General features: G+C 36.2%; 1 protein-coding gene across 1 annotated transcript in view; it reads left to right on the top strand.

The window, feature by feature from the left end:
- The window catches only part of LOAG_17995 (WNK protein kinase), a gene marked incomplete at both ends in the record, with an annotated part of 20,742 nt that continues 3,266 nt past the window's right edge, over positions 1–17,476 (top strand). Inside the window, 23 exons of the mRNA XM_020450665.1 lie at positions 1–119; positions 5,962–6,055; positions 6,523–6,632; positions 6,987–7,158; positions 7,419–7,503; positions 7,767–7,894; positions 8,440–8,552; positions 8,914–8,995; positions 9,174–9,360; positions 9,560–9,717; positions 9,984–10,078; positions 10,246–10,357; positions 10,520–10,666; positions 10,775–10,909; positions 11,438–11,683; positions 11,903–11,995; positions 12,368–12,436; positions 12,580–12,840; positions 13,148–13,393; positions 14,532–14,781; positions 15,077–15,426; positions 15,507–15,671; positions 16,447–17,106. Of these exons, the coding sequence (XP_020305628.1) occupies positions 1–119; positions 5,962–6,055; positions 6,523–6,632; positions 6,987–7,158; positions 7,419–7,503; positions 7,767–7,894; positions 8,440–8,552; positions 8,914–8,995; positions 9,174–9,360; positions 9,560–9,717; positions 9,984–10,078; positions 10,246–10,357; positions 10,520–10,666; positions 10,775–10,909; positions 11,438–11,683; positions 11,903–11,995; positions 12,368–12,436; positions 12,580–12,840; positions 13,148–13,393; positions 14,532–14,781; positions 15,077–15,426; positions 15,507–15,671; positions 16,447–17,106 (4,077 nt within the window). The remainder of the gene's footprint in view (positions 120–5,961; positions 6,056–6,522; positions 6,633–6,986; positions 7,159–7,418; positions 7,504–7,766; positions 7,895–8,439; positions 8,553–8,913; positions 8,996–9,173; positions 9,361–9,559; positions 9,718–9,983; positions 10,079–10,245; positions 10,358–10,519; positions 10,667–10,774; positions 10,910–11,437; positions 11,684–11,902; positions 11,996–12,367; positions 12,437–12,579; positions 12,841–13,147; positions 13,394–14,531; positions 14,782–15,076; positions 15,427–15,506; positions 15,672–16,446; positions 17,107–17,476) is intronic.

Genomic DNA, 17,476 nt, shown 5'->3' with positions numbered 1-17,476 from the left:
ATGGGGGATAAGGAAGCATCAGCAGAATGTCGGAAAACCAGTTCAACGCAACCCGGCTATCGTAAGCGTGTTATGCGTCGAGTTAATGAAGATTCGCATACTCAAGAACCAGTAGCCAGGTTAGCTGGTGAATACCTAATTCATATTTAATCGCTTGTCGTCAATGCCAACAGTGAACATTGTATGGTTGTGGGTTTTTTGTAAACAGGTATCCTGTTTGTTTGGATGCTGAATATTCTACATTTTTCGTGATTACTATCTCAGATGCTTCGAAGCCGTCTTATTATCCTGAATGCTTTGAGGGTTTCTGGTTATTATGCATAATTCACATCTACATAGTATCACAGTCATTTTAAAAATAGACCATGTAAAACTCTGAATTTCATCTATTTACACTGTAATTTAATCTCTTAAAAAAAATGGAAACCTTTAAAGAAGCCTACTTAATTAACATCTTTTTCATTTTAATTTCCAGGAAAAGTAGCTCTCGTTTTTACCAATCATATTTGATGTAAATATAATTCATTACATGGTCATGTTATCCTTAACATGCGCCAACAGTGAATATAGGTGCTCCAAATCTAAAAATCCGGAAATTGAGCCAAGAACGTGGTAACAGTAGCAGTAACTTTCGGCTTTTTCTAAACAAAATGGACAGGTGTGATTTGCTACTACTAATCTAAATAACCTATCCACGTAATTGCAGAAAGTTCCATAGATCAACAAGTGTGAGTACTTGTGGAAGAACTAAAGGCATTTCGTGGTAGGGTTGCTGTGTTTTGGTGTAGGTTCTACTAATATCATTCATATAATTAAAAGCGAGTAGCTTAAACAGCGAAATGGGAGTTGCAATTACTGTTAGGAATAAGTGATTAACCGTGAAAAAAAGTACCCAATGGTCGCTCCTGAACGCTGTTTCTGTTCGTTCGATAACCAAACATTTCATTTCTAAAAAACTTTAAGAAACATTATTAACACTGGGCAAAGCAACTTTAAATGTACGTGCCAAACGCATTAAATTTGTGGTATAGCATGTGCGATAGAACTGACGAAAGAATTTTAAAATATTTTGATGGTTAAACCGTTCCTGTTGCATCAGACAACAAAAATCGATAGATGGGGACAATTTTTTTGGCACAGCCAAGCACATCTATAAGTGGGATAGTTGTTTGGTACAGCCAAGCAGGTTTAAATTATCACTCGGATGATTTTCATTCTTCACCTTCCCGAGAGCTTCGAAAATTTCAGCATTGCGTTTATAAAAAATTAAGAGTTCAGTTTTTGCAAGTGCTAACTTCTAAACAACTCTTCGCCACAAATAGTTATTGGGACAATTATTGTTCGTTTTGATTCTTTGACCTTTAGGCGATTGTTGTCTGAAAATTCCCAAAAAAAACTGCTTAGTTAAGGGAACTAATTGTTGTCTTAGTCATATGTGCAGGAGAATTCGTCATATGATGATATTCTTGAGACGCAGATTGGAACATTTTTAAAATTTGCATATTATGCAAATTTCATACCGAAGCGAAATTGTCAGCGAAATTCCTCTCTCGTTTGTTAGTTTATTATATCATTGTCATGCAAAAGTGTGCCTCGAAGATGAAACGGAGTTGCGGTATGCGTGTTGCAAAGTATGTTTCAATTTCAGATTGTTAATTGTCCACAACTTTTTCCTTTTTGTTGTAATTAAATCTATTTTGTAAGAGTTTATGGTTGGTAACCCAGTTTGGATCACATTCTTGTCCTGTTCTATCAACATTTGTGCAACTTTTCCTTTCTCAGCTTTGGAAGGTATGATTATTGATGTGTTATTTTTTATGTTTCTGGTGGAGATATTTATCCCTTTAAATATTCATACTTTGCAACTTCTGAGGAAATCAAAACTGGGAGAACAAACGCGCTTGTTCTTTATTTTATCAGAATCCGATATTTGTTCTCTCTATGAATGAAATAGAAAAATTGATCATTTCTTTCCAATGGCACATTTTTTCTAGTAATTTCATCCATTTCTTTCCATAGACAGACTTTTTCCACTTTGGAAATGATGGTTTACTGACAGTTGCGTGCTTACTAACCGTAATTTGTTTGTGTGCTTTATGTTTTTTAAAAATACATGGATATGTACAACTTCTGCCAGATGTGCTTCTGACTTCCTTTTGAAGGCGAAGAAGCGGTTTGAAGTCGCGAACTGCCCATAACAATTTGTTATTGATCAAAATTGTCAAGAAGATGGAAAAAGTAATCAGATCGTTGGTCTTCTGGAAGATTGCGCATCGGCAAGTGACATTCTTTGGTTGTTTGGTTGGTTGTGTGAAATCCAAATTGTTGAAGTGCATTTCATTTTTGCTTGATTCGTAATCCATTCAAAGTATCAGTCTGGCGAAGTGGATAAATCGAGAATTCTGTGGGAGAGACTATAGGGATTTTTGATTATCCCCGTTGATTTGTTAAGGATTGTTGTTTGATGTTTTATTTTGGACGAATGATAAAGAACTGTGAAGTTTAAATGGACGCATGGAAGTGAATCTAAAATACTCGTAGACTAGATACAGTTTTCGGAAACTCATGGTTTTCCAAAATATTGCGTGGGACAGTCTTTGTTGTCAACAAATCAAAGTAATGGATAGCACGATTTGTAATTTGAATGAGAAGCAATTCATTGGCCTAAGTTTATCCTTGCATGTTTGCTTTTAAGCTTGGTATCGATTTCATGATTAACAATTAGGCGTGATTTGATGTTTTTTGATCCTAATCCCAGTAGGGATTAAAGAACTTGAATTCTTTTTTGAATTTTAACGATCATTTTTAATTAATTTTGGTATCAGTGAATCAAATATCCACCTTTAACTTTCACTGAATTGGTAACTGAACCATTCTTCTGTTATGACAATTTTTATCTACTTGTATCTATTTTTGAGAAACCGTGATCCATCCATACTCTAATTGCGTTTCACATGTTTCTGGATATCGTGGTATTATTTTTCTCAAAATAACTTTTCTAGATAGCCGAATTTTCTACTATGCATTCCTGCTTGTAACTGTGAATAGAGGACTTTTCTGTATGGCTGGCCCATATTTCTTCTTACTGTTTTCTATGGTGGTTTCCGAATGTCATTTATAGAATTGGTATCTTTACTATTTAATGGCCTGACCTACGAAATAACTTTTCTAGATAGTCGGATTGGATTTTTGACTCTCCTGCCATTCTACCATATTTACTCGTACTTTTTCTAGGTAAGGCTAAACTTTAAGCTGTTAACAGCTTTTATTCTGGTCTGTTGCCTCAGTTACAACCAAAAATATTTTCCCAGTTTCACTTCTCCATCACTGATGATATCATCATTTTACCTCACTTTCTGAAATGTTCGAGTTGTTTTCAAACCACAGAGAATCACGTATTAAGGATCCTACTTTTTTGCTTATCGTCGGGATTACGATGATACTGTTCCTTCTATTGCTGCAGGCAGTAAATATAAACTCTTTCGCTGGCGCTCTGTCCTAACTACCCCATTGACTACCCTAACTTAAACAATACTTTATATCAGTTTCAGAATTCCTATTTAGAAAATTGACAACCTTGTATTGTTTATGGCTTCCTCGACTCCTGAAGTTACCAGCAAATGCTCCGGAAGATTTTATCATTTTTTCCCATATTTTAAAATTTAAAATTTTTTGAATTTGACTTCCTTTGCGTTATACAGTTACCAGAATATCTTTACCCAGGTGACAGGAATATTGTCGAGAGAAAGTTGTTTAAATGGTGCAGTATAGCTTTTGCGGTCGACTTGTTCTGCTGAAACTTTTATCCAGTAAATAAAAGCTCTTCTCTTGAGTATATTTATACTAAATGGAATTGGTGCACCTCATAACGAGTTCTGCAATAATTTCTTGAAACATTTTACTGTTCATTCATGGAATACAATCCCATCTTTAGCGACTCGTCTTTAAAGAAAATCGAATGGTAAGATAAAAAACAATGTCAATAGTTTATCAAATAATTACTTGTTGGAAGGTGTATACTGTGGAAAACAAAACGAAGGTTGTAAATAGAATCGATGTATGTGTGCACGTGTGTTGTAGGTATGTTGTCGATAAAGCAGTTGGTCATCAGTTATGGGTAATTACTATTCAGTAATATGAGTAACATCTGTATAAGTTATCAAGTGTAATCAAGTAATATGCGAACTCCTGCTGAATTCCAGTAACATCGTAATTGATCAGATAATTGCCTGTCAATTTCGCTTATCTAAGTGATGACAATTGCATATGCTCGATGGTCGTTTAGATTCTATGTCATACCACTGAATATGCTTATTAAGTGGGTGAAAAAGTGGTTTTGTTTTGTAGTCGGTGAACTATTATTTGATGCTACCAATGTATTTATTGGCACGTGGAAAGGGAAATTAGCAAACTGATTTTAAAAGTAAACTCAGTTTCCATTCATTTCTTACCACGTACTTCGCTCTCAGAAAAATATGTCTGTAACGGCGATGGCGTATCACTGATAGGCACACGTTGTTCAGGATGGAATTTATAAGACGTCAGATGACTTTAAACCACATCCCCACTACCGAGAAATATTCTACAGAAGTCCCTAATAATCTTCTATAATAGACAGCAACAACGATAACATTGTAATAACCTTTTTTCTTTTTTTTTCTAGACTCTTTCTACCATTCGGGTGTTATTGTGATTTATTTCCTATTTCTTGCATCAAACCATCTGATAAGACCGTTACACCTTGATGGGTCAATGTTTATTTGAATGATGTAGATTACACTCGAAAACCACATTCAAAAAACTGTCCAGAGATAAAATTCAGAGAAAAAAGATTGCTTTTCCCGAAAGTGAGAATTATTTCCATTGCATGAATAATCAGATATAATGTTTGTTTGTCGTCTTTTTGGATCTGTGTATTTTTGTGCGTGTGTCTGATTTGCGCACACATCTGTACCGCATCGCTGTTGATGTTAGTATTGGTGGTTCATCTGAATATTTGATGGGTATAATTTCGAAGTCCATAATCACCGCTTCCTGTTATTATGTGGAAATTGAGGTGAACTGTTTGAGTACTGTTTGCTCTTAATTGTCCATAACCACGCTTTAATATGCGAGAGTTTTTCAATAATAATTTTATCGTTAATAATGGCTTGGGCATTCATTTACCTGTTTTTTATTAACAAGTAAAAGCTTTCAACGTCCTGCTTCATTGTTTAACTTTTAAATTTGAAGAATCCATGTTCGTTTGTATGGATCATTGATATCTTACCCAGAGGAATTCATTTCTAAAAGTTCTTGCAACTCTGTAATAACTTGTTTTTCAGCAACGTTGCTTGTTTTCCAAATATTTCCATTGTAATCATTTTCGTCGTTTCCGTATCTGCTGTTTTGTTGATCATTAGCTAGGTCTTGGGTTTTCCTTTTTTTTATCTTGGAAAAGTTTAGCACATCCGTATGTTCCGAGCAAACCGAAGAGACACAGTGCTGATATGTAACAGCCAAGAGATGAGGGAATCCGAACTGGTAGCAGACACTGTACTAAATGGTTGAACAGTCTTTACTAAGCTTGGCTGTAGCATTTACCAAAGTAACATGATTTTTGTCGTATGTCTGATTGGTGTATGTCCAAGCTATAAAATACTATAGGAATTTAGACTCGACGTACCAAAATAACAGCAGAGTTTTTATTAAATTTCTATCAAAATTGAAGTTTTAATCAGCTTCAATATGGATACATGTGTCATTTGTCTGGAGTGAGATTTCATGTTGAAATTTCAGCTAAATTTTTCTGAAAAAAAATCCTGTCTTGCTGGAAATGTTCATTGTTAGCATTGTCGATGATGCTGTTTCTCGTATTTAAGCCCATATTTACGGTTTTATATTGGTAGCTAAGGTTGGTTGGGATAAATTTTTCTTGAAATTTAGTTTTTAATCTAGAAATTTTACGAAATACAATTTAAGTGGCACTTCGAATTGGCTTTCTGGCGAAGAACGATCACGATTGGAAGCTGTACAACGGGATTGGCGTCTTTCGAGACCCGCCAAACCTTACTCGGTTTGTTTTTAGCAACATTGTTTATTATTCGATGGTGAGTATTTTTAAGAAAATTGTTATAGAGGTTATAGATAAGAGTCCGAGTCAGATGGGCTTATTTTCAACTCTCTCGAACTCGCAGCAATATGCATTTAATAGAACTATCTATGTTGATGTAAAAAAAAGTCGAAGAACACTGTAAATTGTTTTAACAGATTTCTCTTTTGGATCGAGAAACAATGCATACAACAATAGTAGAAGAGAATAAAATACAACGAAATAAATAGGATGTATGAAAAACAAGTGACCCGACTTTAGCTACTAATAAATTTTTGCGTCACATTTATCATAATAAGGTTGCGTAAAATAGACCTCGTATGAAGTATCCATCATAATAATATGTCTTCATTTCTTGATATTTCTTCATACCAGTGGTGTGTTTTTATTCACTGTTTGTTATTACAAATATGTAAATTTTTGTTATTTAGCCATGGAGCCGTTATCGGCAACCGTCAGTAGACAAGTCATCGAAGCCATCAGGAGCTGTCGCACGGAACGACGCAACCGCGCATCAACAAACTTTGTTCGAACGAAATAGGTTTCATGATGTTGTTTTTTTTTTTTTTTTTTTAAAGAAAATGTCGCATTTGTAGAAATCATTTACGAAATTCGAGGTTTCAGTCCTTAACTAGCAAATGGATTAAAATGGCTAAACCATTCACTTTGTATAAAATGGAAACATTGTGATGGGTGTTCTCCGTGTCGGTAGCAAGTAAACAACTAGTGATAACCGGCACGTGGTGAGACAAATCTCAGCAACACCGTCCACATTTCCGGTCAGATCCGATAGACATCATGGATACCGATTGGTTACTTTTATGTGGAGAATATTTTCCTTATTTTCATTTCTATATACTATAATGAAAATAACGGAAAAAAAAGATTGTTACAGAATCCCAGCTGTTTCATCACTTGCAATACAGCTCGGTCCTCAAGGAATTGACAAGAAGATCCACGAAACAGTAAATGAGGAAGATGAAAAGGAGAAAATTGAGGAGAACACTGCAGTAATTTCAGAAACTCCGTCGCTTTTGCCGTCACATGAAAATGAAAAGAAAGATGAAGTACGTATGTCTTCATTACTGTGACCTTATACCAAGATTTCTTCAAATACAGGAAAATGGCACGATAGTATAAAACATTCTAACCATAGTATCATTTTTTATACCTTGCATAACTATCGTTTTATACTGCGTAGGTTTATACGTCTAAATTATTGCTCTGTTTTTACAGAGAGAGATTTATATCATTCGAACCTCTGACTTATGACTCATCTTTCATTCTACAAATTTTCTGATATTCAACATTTGGAATTAATTTGTAGTTAGCTCGAGCAGAGGAAAAGCAGCGGGAGGTCGTGGATGATGACGTCGATGCGGAGGAGGAGAAGCCTATCGACAAATCACCAGGTAACAGTGGATATTTTGTGTTAAATTTTTGGTTTCTTTTCGTAAGTGTTGCAGCTCCGTAATTTCTAAGATGAATTTGTGAGATGAATAAACAGTAAAGTAATTCGCTTGACTTCAGGGTAATAGTCCGCAACTTGGGATGAGCTTAAGGTAGAAAGTTTAAGAAGTAAAACATTTACATCTGGTAGAAAAGTACTCATTTTGTTGAAGTTGATGCTTTGATTGTTCCTCCATGTAAGTTTTTGACATATAATTTGTTTTAGATGGACGGTTTTTGAAATTTGACGAAGAGCTGGGACGTGGATCGTTCAAAACTGTTTACCGTGGTTTGGATACGGAAACAGGAGTTGCGGTTGCATGGTGTGAACTTCAAGAGAGTAAGCTGAACAAGGCTAGTTTGTATTTTTCACTGGGGAACAAATAGAGCAGGTCATGCGCAGATATTTCCTTCTATCGGATTCTTCTGAAATTATGTTTGCATTAGGTTTTGGTGGTTCGCATGACCTTTGCTGATCAGGAATCTTTGTAAAACTTTAACCCCTTCGTACAGTCGTATGATTTCCATCGCATGCACTATCTGGGTAAATGATATAAGTTCAATCATAGTGGAATTCTTCTTTCATCAGTTAAAACACTGTTTGCATTAACGTAATATTTCTAAGTAGCTTTTGGAGGTAGAATTGGTTGATTTTTCGCATCTTTGTCTTAATTTTATTCATGGTTTTATGGCATTAACTTCGAAGTTTATAGATGTAGGGCTCTCGTTTACAATATCTTCAACTATTACTTGCTGTGAAAGATAATTTATCTCAAAAAATAAATTTGTATATTTAACTTTTGAAATGAAAAAATGGGTTGAAATTACATGATATTCAGTATTATCCAGTTTGATGCTGCGAGCTGATCTTTTCTTCCCTGACGGAATGCTTTGTTCAGGCAGAAAGACAACGTTTTCGGGAGGAAGCTGAAATGCTGAAAGGTTTGCAACATCCAAATATTGTGCGATTCTACGATTATTGGGAAAGACAAGATCATGCTGGCAAGAAAAGGTAATCCCTTGTTGTTTTCGACATGTTTTGGATGAGTTTATTTTTGCATCTCTGTCGTGACAGATAAACTTCAGATGCCTTAAAAATAATCTGGAGCAAATGGTTTTCTGTTGCGAATTGCAAATTCTGATTCATCATACTGCTAACACAGGGCAGTAAATGTAATGCTGTCTATATGGTTTCGGCATAACCGCAAGAAATAGTTTATGGAATTTACAAGTTCCGGGGTGTAAAAATTATGATTTTTAAGGTGAAGAGAAATTTCATATCATTGAATCACTCTCATTTCACCTTCTTGGACTTTTTTTGATATTTCTTTTTATACATGCATTAGTATACTGGCATAATTAATGGTGTTTAGATACATTGTATTGGTGACAGAGCTGATGACATCTGGAACGTTAAAAATGTATCTGAAACGATTCAAACGGATAAACATAAAGGTTAGAGTAAAAATGTACCAGTCGATAGTCACAAGAAGTAAGGCAGATATATTTGTTGAAGTGGATTGTTATCGATTGGCTGTGAAGGATAAACTTGGCACTGTTTTCGAAAACCGTTAGGAAAGGGAAAGAAGAGTGAGTATCAGTAAAAGTATCTGGTAAAACAACTGTTTTTCAGGTACTGAAGTCATGGTGTCGGCAAATTTTGAAGGGACTTTCTTTTCTTCACTCACGTAATCCACCGGTAATTCATAGAGATCTCAAATGTGATAACATCTTTATCACAGGCACAACGGGAAGTGTTAAAATTGGCGACTTGGGATTGGCAACGCTGAAAAATAAATCATACGCCAAAAGCGTTATTGGTAAGAAATATTTCTGCATTTTATTACTGTTGTCGATCAACATTGATGAATTGATTCGTGTTTTCATTGTTGAATCGTAAAAATGAATTATCTATAATCCAAAGAGTGCACTTTACTATCATTGCTGATCCAAGATGCTTCTGATGAAAGGGATACGGCTTATTATCATTGACGTTTGTCGTAATGAGATTGTTTCTAGGAACACCAGAATTTATGGCGCCTGAAATGTATGAAGAAATGTATGATGAAAGCGTTGATGTATACGCATTTGGAATGTGCTTACTGGAAATGGTTACTGGTGAATATCCGTATAGCGAGTGTCAATTTCCTGCTCAAATTTATCGCAAAGTTACTACAGTAGGTTTCTCTTCTTATGGTATGCTGTTTTAATCGTAATCTTGGTGGCATCGGCATTGTATTTCATGGGTTTAAAATATTCCCAATTAATTTAAGCAAGTTCAAGCATTTACTCACGAGTACAGTATTTTAATCTTAATTTGGAAGTAAGGGTAACTGTTAACTTTACTCATCCATCCGTAAGCAGGTTTTAATATTGCGATAAACCTATGCATGGATCTGTTTTATATGGGTAGATTCTGTAAAGTGATTATTGGTCGCTGTAGGGTGTGAAGCCAGAATGCTTCAGCAGAATACCCCAACAGTATCCTGAAATTCGGGAGATTATTGATCGATGTATACGGGTTCGTCGTGAAGAAAGGTGTGAAACATTTTGAATACTTATTGTTTCCCCTTATTGCTGAATTTTTTTAAACAAGTTATCTGAGTTACTAATCACTAGTTGCTATTTTATTTCATTCACTTAGCCAAAAAAAGTGTTGAAGTTTGGATAATTAACTCTCACCGTGTCACGTTAATATTTTTAAGGTCAACTGTGAAACAATTGTTATCAGATGATTTCTTCACGCCAGAAGAGCTGATCGGTATACGGGTTGAAATTAAAAATCGAGATGCAGATCTCAGTGATGTTAATTCTGAAGTAATTTATTTGCCTTTTGTGGTATATAATGTTCAGACTACGTCACTTTATATGCACTTAATGTTATGCTGTGGAATTGGTTTGATCTAAATTTATTTCACAGGCACTAAAAACCTTCCAGATTCAAATGCAGTTGAGAGTGTTTGACGAGAAAAACGAAAGCAATATCGTTTTAAAGAAAATGAAGGGTTACAATTTGCTTTTGATATTGAAACTGATAAGGCAGAAGAAGTAGTGCAACAGATGATTGAACAGCAGCATATTCCTGAAGAAGATACGCGCATGATTACGAAACTTATCAAGGATAAGGTCTGCTTTGATTATTTTATGTGCGAAAATTCAATCTTTCAGGATCTTAAAATACACTTGAATGTGTAATTTGTATCTGCTGAGGTATCAGTAGTTTTCAAATTTTAGGTTGAAGCATTCAAACGCGATCGCGAATTTCGACATGCGGAATTGAAACGTTTGCGGGAAGAGGAACAAAGAAAGCAAGAGGAAGAAGCAATTCGTAGTGAAATGCTGCTGAGAGCACGAGAGAAAGAGCGTATGGTAGGCGACATCGTTTTGGATAGATTTTGCTTTAGCAACTTTTCGGTTTTATTTCAATTTTTTGCATTTTGAAATTGTAGCTCGATTTCGCCTGCATTTTTGCAACCATCTGTTATCTCCCTCCGTTGTCGCAGCACAAATTTAAGTTTTAGCTGCTGGTGTTACCAACTGAAAAGATTTTTCGGAAGGAAAGGAAGCCTTGAGATAATTGATGTAAAAATATGGGAGAAAGCATTCTTGACAAACAAAGATTTGAGGGAATAGTTGACATCTTATCTGATGGTAAAGCATTTGTTAATAACAGTTGGAGAAATATATTTACTTGTCCCATTGCTGATGACTACACATCCTAACGTAATCTAACATGTAATCCAAAATTTTAAGTATCGAGTCAATGGTTTATTAGCTTATTTTAATAATGACAAAATACGTAACCTTCATGTTTTAATGATAATATAAACTTCAGTGAGATTGGGTTGATGTTATGGATGCATTTTATACAGTTTTCAGAATTTTCGTTTTATTTAGGAACGCGAAGCTGCTGCGGCTTTTGAGCACCAGCAACAGGTACAACAACAACCGCAACAATCGCAGCAACAACCGCAACAGTTGCGACAACAGCAACAGTCACAACAACTATCGCAGCAGCAGCCAGCTAGTGCATCACCGGAAAACGATGATCATCATGATGGATCCGTGAAACACAAGAAATCGAAGAAAAAAGTTGTGATCGAAGTGCTTCGCGTCGTTACGGATGAGACTAATCAGCAACCAGTGAGCAGTTTTTGATAAATTTAAATATATTCGAATTTGTAGGACTTTAATGTTATTGAAATTTTATTTAAGCATTTTTAATCTGGTTTATTCGGATAACGAAAGAAGTTTTTCACCAAATTATGAATATCTTTCACATATACATGCTGTGTTAGACAATGCTACTTGTTAGGGCAAAATTTTTTCGTTTACTTAAATTTTCCGTAAAAATTGTTCCAGCTGGTTAACTGTCGTCTTGATACATCGCATAAGACAGTTACGTTCCAGTTTGCACCAGATTCTGACAAGCCATCCGTGATTACGAAGAAATTGGTGCGTCTTTTGGTTTTATCCGTTAACGAGAAATGTAAACAAGTGATTCATAACTTAGGTAGCTGTGTGAAACCGCAATGAATTTCCCCGTAAGAAAATTTGGCAAACTTGCATATTAAGGTAACACATCGTTTGCACAGCACGTAGGGTTTTCAGTCCGAGATTTCGGATCCCCACAGCCTAAAAGTGACAATCAGTGCGGTATGATTCTAGGGGAAGAGGAAGGGAAGGGAATAATAGAAAAAGAAAAGAGAAAAGGGAATGGACGAGGGAAGAAACTCTCGGGTCCAAGGACCAAACGTAGGAAAAAGTTCCGTACTCATCCTTCTATCCATCTTCCTAGTTGCACTTGAAATTTTCGGTTTATTTCAGCTGGATCAAGATTGTTTAACGAGTCCGCAAGTAGGAATTGTTGTAGATCAGCTCGAAAAAATTATTCAGGTTACAGTCAATCTTTATTTCTCACATGAACAAAAGCTATATGTATATAATTATCTCCTCAGTGCTATCAATCCTATGGTAATTGCAATTGCAGTTAGATATTAAGACTGTTTTGTACTATCGTTCATATTTTTCATTTCCAGATGATTGTGGCTGATCCAGTAAAAGCAGTTGGTGTGAAAATTATTAGTTTTGTGGATTCGACATCAGCAAATGCGGGTGTCGAAACAACAGTGAGCCAGTCAAACATTTCGAATCCCATCGCTTCGGATGTTTCTGGTGAATCAAACACAATGTTAACAGCTACATCCTCTGTGCAGAATTTTCAGGCTGTTCAACCTCTATCAACGCTGAAAAATCAGTCGCTTGATCAAACGGTGACGAATTCTACTGTCTCACAGTCGGTGGGTTACTTATGTCCTTTTTGGAACTTTTCGAAACCATTGTAACTTTCTGTAAAATTATCCTTGAGCTTTGAAAGTCATAAAGTGGGAATAGTGGTGGAAGTAACACCTAGATCAATCATGATTGTAATTTAATTATAATACTATGTAATTGTATAGAATTTCAAATAACACGATAAGTTCAACGGTAGAAAAGTTCATTAATTCTATTCCTGTTTTACATATCGCTCTTGTTTTTTAGACATCAGACACTAACGTATAATCCATTATTTCAAGTTCGTCGGAATAAGTTGCTTCTGTTTTGCAGAGTTTACCTGGGACCGCACAACTTCCAGCAACTTCAACTCAACAACCTTCAGTTTCAGTTTTGTCACATGCAGCTGCATCAAACACGACAACAACTCCCAGTGTTACAAGTCCTGTTCCAGCTCTCGTCCCAACAACCGCAACAACCAAGACATCACGTTTCTTGGTTACCAAATCAACTTTGCCTGTTGATATTAGTAGTTCAGTTACGCTTCCGTCGCTTAATTCCAATTTTCAAGAAAACACAGTAAGTGCAGGCAGTGGTTTATTGCTTTTAATTTTTGATGAATGAGAAATGAGGAAGTTATCCTATTGTTGAACTGCTTCCATCTTATTATAGTTGTAAAGATTCTTTGGAATAAAAGGCTGTTGAGATTTGGAAGATAAGCTGGTGGGTACTTCTTTCTATCTCCAGTATTTTTTTCTAGAACTAGTAGTAGAGTTCTTCTCCTTTTGTTAGATTTGTTTCTTGAATAAGCGCTTTCAGTAGTTTCAGTTGTTATTTCTCGTAGGTCTTCAGAGGTTAGCTGCTACTGCAAGCTTGTTGGCACAGTCTTCTGTTAAGCAATAGCGACTTCTATCTCTTCAACAATAATATCACAGCAGGCAGCTGCAGGTGGAGCTAATCAGGTCTTACCTACTACATTTTCTGGTCTATCTTCATCAAGTTGTCAGACCTATAACAATCAGCCATTTTTTTTTCATTGTTAAATTTAGAGAAAGTGGGAAAATGAGCTTATGCGTTAGCAGCTGGGGTCTGTCAAAGGAAATGATTTAGTCGAGTGGACTAGAGGACTACTCTGTATTGTTCAGTCTTGATTGGTGTGCATTGTTTCTTCATTTTGCAACATAACAGATAGAATTTCCAGTAGATGGGCATTCAATGTTCTTAGTGGGTCTGGATAACTGAGCGTCATCGTCATCTCTGTAATATTTTCGAGGATTTTTATTGGCTTTGGACGCAACCAATGCCATTTACTGCTGTTTCTATTGGCGAAATCACTACGATGGCAGTCGGTCATATGGATAATAGTCTCATTAGCGAACCTCAGATTAGTGTTTACCTCGCAGGGCTGTACTTTTCAGTTTGATTTCCAGTCATCAATTAGTTCTTCAGTTCAACAACCTACCACCGCTATAAATGTATCTGTAAAATTGAATTGTTTAGACTTTTCCTTAAAGTATTCGAAAAGAACCATTTTCACATACCTTTCTTTAATTTTACGTACTTTTTCGTGCTTTTGTGAAGTAAGTAAGTATTTTCCAAGTGGTTCAATTGCTGTTTTAAATATTTACTTTTTGTAGCACCAACCTTTTCACAGAAGTGCTGTTTTTAGATTTGGCTTATTGTACTATTGAAAATTGAAGCACATCTAATTTTGAAGGTGAAGGATGCTCCGTCGATCGTAATTGCCGTTAGTAATAGTACGTCGGCACCGTCAATTAATCCATCGCATACTGTGAATGCACCGACAGCAGTTCTGCAGCATGTGGCACGTGGTGAATCACGTACGACTCTCGAAAAGTTGGAAAGTGAGCTTTGTAAAGTAAGCGGCGTAAATCCACCGAACAATATTCCGAATGTGACAAATTCAGGATCGGTTCCTCCGCCTGATCTTCCTACAGTCTCTGGAGGTAAGAGAAAGTCCCACCATTCTTCAAAATTCGGTTAAATTTATTCGGAGAACGAATAAGGCTATCGAAATTATCTAGTCATGCAGTTCAGTTGCGCTTTCCAATGGGATCCATTCCACCGGAAACCGCAACCAAACCTCATGACTAAATAATTTCGAGATTCTGCTCTGCATAGAATCGAACTTTGCCTCCCCTATATCTAATGGATAGTACTGACCGTTTGGGCTGTTCTCTGATCTTGATAGCTTGGTCGTTGATAGTTTGAAAAATACATCAGATATTTCATTTTTTTAAGGTTCATTACCATGTGCGTCTTTACCGCATACGCCGTCCGTATGTAACAATTTGACGCATAACTTGACCGATCTAAATGATAAGTTGTTGGCGCTGAGTCAGAAAATGCAGGGCGAACAAATGGAAGAAGTTGCTTACCAGAGTAACGAAACCGTTGCACCAGTAACACAAACACCGCAGTCCCCAGCAATTACACCTAGTTTACCTACTGCTTCGACAGTACCGTTAATACCTACAACACTATCAAATATCGTGTCTGGAACGATAACACCTGGCAAAACAAGTGCTACTCCGGAAGCCGGAATCCTTCACGTTGATACATTAAATGAACTTGCTGATGCTTTGCAGAAGGTCATCATTTGTTCTTCCATTATATGAATTAATGAATACTTATGGATCATTTTGCGAATTAATTTGCCTTTCTTTTTTAGGTAATTCATGTTGAGCCTCGTGAAACTGGTTCTGTGCCACCACTAGGTGTTGATATTGCTAGTCATATCGCACCATTTCCTGCTGAACACCAATCACCAAGTACAACCAATATGCTTCATGCGGCTGTTACAAGTTTGCAAGATATCAGTTCTGGAGCGGATAGGGTAAGTTACTCCAGCAGACTTCTATTGTTTGTTGTTGTGCAGTCAATATATTTTTTTCTGTAGAATACATTATAGATAAACATCGGGTATAAAAATGGAATTCGTAATTAAAGAAAGAGGTATAATTGCTAGACGGAAGTTACATGTGTCCAATACAAAACATTGATATTTTGTCAGTCTAAGTTCTTTGGGGTTGAGGAAAACTGAAGACGCATGTTGTTTCTTTCCTTTTGCATATTTCTTCACTTGAGCTTATTGTGGAAGCTCCGTAATAAGTTTTGGTCCATTCGTTTCAATTTTTTTTGATTAATTGATAAAGCCACTTTTTTTTCTTTGCATTATCGTAATATTTTAAGCATTCTTTCTGATCGAATTGCTTCTTGTGCTTTTCTAGAGAGGCTTCTGTTTAACAGTGGCAGCAGCATTACCAGTTTATTGCTGCAGCCCTTCACGGTGTTGCTTGTGTCTTATTAGTTGCATCCTCTGAATATCATTTGGTGAATTAGCAATAATTTCACTCCGTATTTAGTATGGGATTTCGGGGATTATCTTCTTTTGAACACGAAACTGAATTAATTTGTACCGAAAATTCCTTTTTGGGCACATTAATTCTATAATAGAGAATGAGCTTATTATTCATGTTTGAAATTTTGGATTTTCGGGCAGTTTCATTCCCATTAATGCATTTTGTTTTTCCAGTCCTTTCTGATACTCAGTAACTCAAATATTTAGAAATTTATATTTCTCGTTAGTGCAAAATTACATTTTACTACAGAGAGCTGTGCCTGCCAATGATACAACAAAGCATACATTGGAAGATATGAAAAATATAACCAGTGCAGGAGAAGGCGGAGGAAGAGGAAATGCAAAATTGGAAGATGGGAATCATCCTGGGGTAGCATCACCAAATGTTACAAGCAGCGATGAGGCAGTGTCAAATGTTCTCACAGCAGCTACCCAAATATGCAGCGGTATCAATACGGCGATATTGGATGGTGGTAGTTCGACAACGAATTCAGCTCCGCTAGCGAAATTTGAAAATTTGGAAACAGCGCTAACAACGACATTAGGTACACATGGGTGTTGTCCAACGGCACCTCATATCGTTAATTCAACGCATCCAAATTACCGTATCAATAATGTTACAAATGCAGATACTCAACAAACAGACTTAACGCAGGTTTCTTCGTTGGATGGAATCCACATGTCGCAGCAACCTTGCATTACGATGTCCGAGGCATGCGAAGCAGCGCAAAAATCGACCAGTGAACTTGCTTCAATGATAGTACCGAAAGGAGCGGTATTTCATGTTGGTACACCACCACCAGCACATTTCAGTGATTCGGCTAGTCAAACGGAATTGATCAGCACGCGTGATCCACTCGACCATATGTTTAGTCCAACGACTTCTTACAACTCCGACTATGATTTTCAGGTTTTTTCTCTTTTTCATTTTCATGAAAATAATAGTTAATTTAGCAAGTTCTCACGCATATGTACAAAGCGAGTAGCACGGGTTATTCGGTATACCGTTTCCACTTATCAGTATCATATCACGTCATCTTTATATGAAGCACTGTTATTTCTGCACATTTTGCATTCTCCTGCACTTTTCAGTATGGCCATGTCTTTTGGGTATTTTTTTATATGAGCCATCTGCATACTTTGTCATGTCAGAATGAACATCTGAAACTATTTCAGTCGCTTACTCCATATTTATATTATTTATATAAAGACTGCTTGCGGAATGCATCGATGCGCTTTTATGATAGTATATATATATATATATATATATATATATATAT

Source organism: Loa loa, assembly GCF_000183805.2.
Source record: "Loa loa unplaced genomic scaffold supercont3.169, whole genome shotgun sequence".
Taxonomy (NCBI): domain Eukaryota; kingdom Metazoa; phylum Nematoda; class Chromadorea; order Rhabditida; family Onchocercidae; genus Loa; species Loa loa.
This window is presented reverse-complemented; position numbering and strand designations above follow the sequence as displayed.